General features: G+C 36.9%; 1 protein-coding gene across 1 annotated transcript; it reads right to left on the bottom strand.

The window, feature by feature from the left end:
- Window positions 1-427: 427 nt before the first annotated feature.
- On the bottom strand, window positions 428-5,821 carry LOC112007592 (F-box/LRR-repeat protein 17). The gene is made up of 11 exons (XM_024039962.2): window positions 5,033-5,821; window positions 4,437-4,538; window positions 3,695-3,839; window positions 3,390-3,574; window positions 3,130-3,234; window positions 2,531-2,628; window positions 2,188-2,399; window positions 2,037-2,103; window positions 1,858-1,943; window positions 1,085-1,183; window positions 428-779 (listed from the first exon to the last, which is right to left on the bottom strand). The coding sequence occupies exons 1-11, from the start codon at window positions 5,698-5,700 to the stop codon at window positions 714-716; spliced, it is 1,833 nt and encodes a 610-aa protein (XP_023895730.1). The 5' UTR covers window positions 5,701-5,821; the 3' UTR covers window positions 428-713.
- Between the last annotated feature and the right edge of the window lie 328 nt (window positions 5,822-6,149).

A 6,149-nucleotide genomic window follows, 5' to 3' on the forward strand; every position in this document is an offset into this window, starting at 1 on the left:
GGCACTTCAAAATCTAAATATAAATTTAGGGGTTTATGGCATACCAAACAGTAACAAAGGGCTGATTTTTAATATTAAATTTTAGGTACTGAAGTAAAAAGAACTGAGATGGCAAAACACAAGATGGCACATAGCAATACCACAGAAACAACTGGTATACAACAATACTAATCTACTACTATTACAGATGAACTAATCTACTACTATTACAGATGAATACTACATCTTAGGTTTCCCCAGGCAAAGTTCATATGTTCCACTTACATTTTTGGATGAATGTAACTGAAATTTTGAAAGAAAAACTGACATTAATCATTTCAATTTTGATTTCTAGATTTAGTGGCCAAAGAAGATTTTGTGATTCAGATTCAAATTAATACCCTTTCCAGATTGGTAGAAAGACAAGACATAAGCAATAAAAGAAAAATTGTGAGAATTATAGATCTTTATTTCATAAATGTGGAACTGATAATCCAAAGTTGGTCATCCAGTTTTTTTTTTCCAATAATGACATCAAGTTTGAAACAATAACACCAGTTGGTGTTTTTCTTTTTTAAAGGGAAGGTGATTCTACAAGGCACCAGTCCCAAGCATGTTTTTGCAAAATTATACTGTTTGAATACATGGGCCACACAGCCACGGGAAACTAACATAACAACAGATGAGATTGCACCATGTGTACAATAACATAAATCTTCAGAGAACATATGCGATCAGCTCACAAGAACATTACAGTGCCGTCTCTCAACCCTCCTTCGCTTCTTATCATCATCACATGACTGTAAAAAGAAAACGAGTATAATTCAGTAAGATATTTAAGTCCAGTAATTCACATAATCAAAAGAAGCATTAATTTCTAACAAAATAAGCTTCAAATCTTATATCTTCAAACCAATAGGGTGTCAGGCAGCCAATGATTGACAAATATATCAAATCAAGAACATATAAGGTGATTAGTATAGAATTTATCTCTATTGTTTTTGATAGAATAGCATGATGGGGGATTTTCCTATAACCAATTTGATGTCAGTACTCCAGAGATTCAAACAACGTTTGCAGTTAAACAAATTTTTTTCAGCTTTACCTGCGCACTTAGAAAATGTGGAACCCGAACCCTTTTGGAGCCATCAGCTAAACGTTTACATGGCAATACATTTTCCACGGCAGGGAAATCATTACTGACCTGCAAGCATGCAAGGGAACAACACAAGTGTAAGAACAATTTTATCTTTGCTGAAATCAAATTCAATTTCCTTAAATCATGGATAAAAGTTTATGCTATGGTTTTACTCTACAATGGGATTTAAAAGATTAATTAAGACAATAGTTAGGACCAGAATCTGAAGTTTAATCTACCAAGAGTTGTATCTTGTAAATGTTTTGTCTCAATAGTATATAAGATTTAAAATAAAAATTAAAAAGATATTGTAATCGCAGAAATAAGGTTTTCTGGGTCCTGGTTGCAACAAAACTCTGCCTTGTGAATCAGAATTTATGCCTAACATAAGGTGAATGCAGCAAGAATGAGCATATCCCCAAAAAAGAACCATTATTCATTCTAAGAACTTACAAAACTTATTGTAAACATGAAATTAAAATTCAGTTTGCTGTGCACTTCAACCATGTGTAGGAGTTAACTTTGCTTGCTATTAGTCTATTTCTACTATAGTTGCCTACCAACTTAGACGGTAAACGAATCAACAATTCCTAACGTTTAAAGATCAGAGAATTTAGCACTAACACAGTACAATGCGCAATCATGTTGATCATGCAATTTAGATGGATCTATTTCCAAGATTCAGTTTTCTGAATATTAAACGCAGCTTGTACACAAGCTGTTTTTGGATTCTATCTTACCTGAATTTCAACGGCCCCTATCAACAACTCTTGACAGCCTGATGCATGCACACTTTCTAATTTGGAGCACTGAAGTAACAGTCTCTCTGGGTACATAAACATGGTCATCAATTATATGTTGTTTGATAATAAAGAAAAATTACAATCATTACTTAAGAATGATTCATCAAATAACATACCTGGATGCAAATTCTTACAAGAGTTTAGATTTAGATCATTCAGTTCTGGGCAGTTTAAATATAAAGCCTGCATTCAAATTCACAAACTAAGAGAACAAGAGAAGACCATACAAGAATGCACAAAGTAACTTTTTAATTTAAAGAGTCTCACGTCTAAGCCAGAACAACCCCACAAACTGAGTTTCTTCAGCCGACCATGCTTGATAATCAGCTTTTGGTAAATAAGATGGTTTGCAGTGTTTCTTAATTCCCAATCACTGCTTTCATCAGGGATTCCATTTTGGGAATTGGGATCACAAATGGTCATGCCACAATCCATGAGCTCAAGAAGGGGCAATTGAGCTGTAGCAAACTGAATGCCACCTGAAAATTACAGACAACACTTCAATGAACAAAGGCAGTGTGAAAACAAAGATTACCAAACAAAGGACTAAAAATATACATATATAGGATTCAACAATGAATTAGATGAAGATCCTCAAATGGGTAATTACTTGAAGTAACATTTGGACAAAGAGCAAGGAGGAGTCTTGAAAGTGTTTCAGGGAACACATTGCAGATCATTCCAATGCCACTATCACTAATGCTTGATCTGCAAATAGAAGTATGGCGTTAAAAATAAAATCTCAAACATTATGGGAAGTGAAGAAGCTATCATCTTGAAGTTTACATATATTTTAACATTTTCTAATTTTATTACAAAGCCTACAAATGAAGGTTCAAGCCAACTTGATCAGTAGGCAAACTTAAGGCAAGTTACAGTGTTACACAAACTTGAAAGTTCTGAGATTCGTAAGATAAAAATGCTACTCTGCATCCATAGACATTATAATTACCTTCAAAACATGGGAGCATAAATTCAGAATTGGATATAGCAGCACTCATTTTTTAAAAAAAAGGCTTTGGCTCCCATGTGCAATTCTTACCTTATAAGTCCCTATTCTGGTATTTTCTTTAATATTAGGTCAGATTCATTTCATAGTGCTTATAAATTATGTTCAAGCCAGTATTTAACTCGGTAACAATACTAACACAATCAATTAACCATCTTATAGAACGTTGGAAACAGTTGTACTTGGGAGGAAAAACATACCCACTCAGGTCAAGCAATTCTAAGTTCGGATAGCTTGAAGCAATGGCAGCAACAGATGCATCAGTGATTTCAGATCCAAGAACAAGCGAAAGCATTCGCAATCCCCTGAACAGTGAAGCAGCCAACTTATATTATTGTTATCCAGTGGTCAAAATAGGACTTTCAGTTGCTGAGTAGTGAAGGATCTGAAGATTTCTAGACATGTTAAAAAAAATACTAAATCCCACACTAAAGTCATAAATCATGGATATGTGACAAACCTTAGATTTGCAGCAGTAAGAGCAAGCACAACAGAATGAGAAAGACGAACTGATGCAATGTGTATGTTTTGCAACCTTAAGCAATTCCTTCCCAAACCATCAACCATGGTAGTAAGATCAGTGCTATCATTTTCTTGACGATAAAATTCTAAGGAAATCTCCTTGAGATTTGGGCAGTTAAAAACCTATGGACACATACAAAGGAATTAACTTAAATGCAGAAGAGAGAGAAAACATTGAATTGCAATTCTAGAGAAAGATCACACCTCAAGCAATAATAAAAAGGAAAAGGGAAAAAAAATCACCATCTTAGAGAGTGAGTAAAGATCCGAAAGCCAAAGTGTAGAAAGGCTTGACGAACAAAGAACAAAACCCCCTAGATTAGAACACCCTTCCATCTTAAGGCTTTTAAGACATCTTTTATCCGCAACAAAACGACCCAATTCATCGCTGCATTTGAAATTCATAAAATCAACTCTATCAATAAATCAATTGATACAAACAGTTTTGTCAGCTTGAGGAAAAAAAATGGTAAATGCTATGGATCATGTAGCAGCAAAAATAATGGCCTAAGCACAAACTAAAATAAGTGGTAAAACAGAGCCAAAGTAGTGAACAGTGACCAGTTGGTATCCTAAACAAATCCAACACTCTTATGAAAATTTGAAAGCACAGCAACCACACACAAAAATTAGTTCAATTTAATAGCTTCATAGAGTAAACTATTGCACATAACACACACACACATGGGAGAATATATCCATAACAATTGCATCCAAATATCAAACAGAAAAAAAATTTCTGAGTCATTTTACATCCACTATTTTACAAAATTGATGCATTAATATACACATTTTAAAAGGCAAAAAAGTAATGTCTACATTAAAAACAAGAAAATAGATGTGAGAGAATAACATCCCCATCCAACAATAATAATAAAGTTACGCTTCTAAGCTAATTTTTAGATTTGCAGTGTAGATCACATTGTGCATTATACAAGACAACGCAATAATTTCACAAAAAGCAAAAAGTGAACAGGAATTATACCCATTGATCCGATTAATCGCAGTATCGGATTTCAAGATCTCCATAAATTCCAGATTAGGGCATGAAAATGCAATGCAAGCTAACATTGTTGCATCCAAATCACTGCAACACCATCAGAAACAAAAAAGAAATATTAGAAAATTCAAAATCCACAGTACCAATATTATTCTTTATTGACCATTCACATACTAAGCCTTATTTATTTTTAGAAAAATATATGTCAACCTCAAAAGAAAAAGAAAAAAAAACAAAACTCAATTTTCCATCATTACTTTACTACCACTGCATTGTACTATTAGAAAGCTAAAAACGCATTGAACGCTTGGAAATCATTAAAGAGCACATTGAAAATGCTATTAGATCGAGCAGTATAACATCGTTCCTCGCGTCGATCTATATAGATCAAACACTACGACGTCGTTTTCTCACATCGATCTTTATAGATCAAGTTCACATTGCACTTTTAGTTCGTGTTATTCATTAAGGTTCAGTTATTTTAAGCAATTCATGTTGTTTAAGCTTAACGTCCGTTAGATCAATCCGATCGGGCCGATAAAACCATAGATCTGACAGAGTTTCATATCAGAAACCCTAACCTTTCCATTCTAAGGGAGAGTCTGACGAGCCCTGGGCATTTCTGCAACACCGATCCTACGAAACCGACCTGAGCTCTGGCTGGAACCCTAAGCCTGAGCTCCTCCGCCGCCTTCCACAGCCTCTTCGACGTCTCTCTCCACGACTTCGAAACTCTCGCCGCCGACAACAGCCCCGCCGGCGGCAATCTCCTGAGTATCTCCCACAAGCAACTCGCCGGTAACGCGCCGGGCTCCGGATCCATTGAAGGATAACCGAAGTCCTCCTCCTCCTGCTCCTCTTCTTCGACCCCGGGTTCCGGCTCGGGGAAGCCGGCGCGGATGTCGTCGTCGAAAGAGAGGGCACGACGGAGGTGAGTGTAGGGCTGACGCGGTGGCGGAGGACGCGTGGAGGAAAGAGAGGCGGAGGAATCGGCACGCGAAGTTGGAGTGTTGATAATAGGACTAGAAGTAGTGGTGGCTGTGGTGGTATCGGTGGTGGTGGTGGTGGTGGTTGTGCTGGTGTGGCAGTTGTGGCCCTTCTTAGGAAGGCCACAGCGGCCACAGTTGTAACTCCCACGCTTCTTGCCACGTTTATGATCGGCAGCAGCGGAGGAGAACGTAACGGTGGGTCCGGCGCATGGAGTGGTGGGAGCATCGGCGGAGAAATGTGGTTGGTTTTGGTGCTGCATTGTGAAAATGAAAACTGAAAAGAAGATATTTGTGAGTGAGAGAGAGAGAGAAAGAGAGTGAGAAATGGGGAAAGAAATAAAAGGGTAATAGAGAGAGAAGAAGTGGTCGGAAAGACGCGGGAGATTGAGGGTTATTTCGCGCGCTGAGTTTGAAATATGTGATTAAAAATATGTATATAAAAAGAGAGAGAGAGAAAAGCGTAGCTGAACCTGAGCACTGAGGAGCGTGCTTTGTTATTTACATTGACCAAAATGACCCTCAGTGAGTGAGGCGTGGTGGGTGAGTGAAACACGTGATTTTTCATTTTTGGTCCTTATTTTAGAAATAAACAAATATACATATATATTTGGGGTATTTAATTTAATTTGTTTCCTATAGAGATATGCCCATTATGGAAATTGGAAATGGACAGATTTCGGATTTTATGTGGATCTTGGAAGTTATTGCT

The sequence above is a fragment of the Quercus suber genome, unplaced genomic scaffold, assembly GCF_002906115.3.
Source record: "Quercus suber isolate HL8 unplaced genomic scaffold, Cork oak 2.0 scaffold_632, whole genome shotgun sequence".
NCBI classification, from domain to species: domain Eukaryota; kingdom Viridiplantae; phylum Streptophyta; class Magnoliopsida; order Fagales; family Fagaceae; genus Quercus; species Quercus suber.

What these genes read in the sequence shown, in the direction of transcription:
- LOC112007592 (XM_024039962.2), bottom strand. Translation starts at nt 5,700, where the DNA reads ATGCAGCACCAAAACCAACCACATTTCTCCGCCGATGCTCCCACCACT. An exon ending in GGGGTTGTTCTGGCTTAGAC is followed by an intron (nt 2,104 to 2,187) that starts GTGAGACTCTTT and finishes ATTTGAATGCAG; the next exon opens with GCTTTATATTTAAACTGCCC. An exon ending in TTGTAAGAATTTGCATCCAG is followed by an intron (nt 1,944 to 2,036) that starts GTATGTTATTTG and finishes TTATGTACCCAG; the next exon opens with AGAGACTGTTACTTCAGTGC.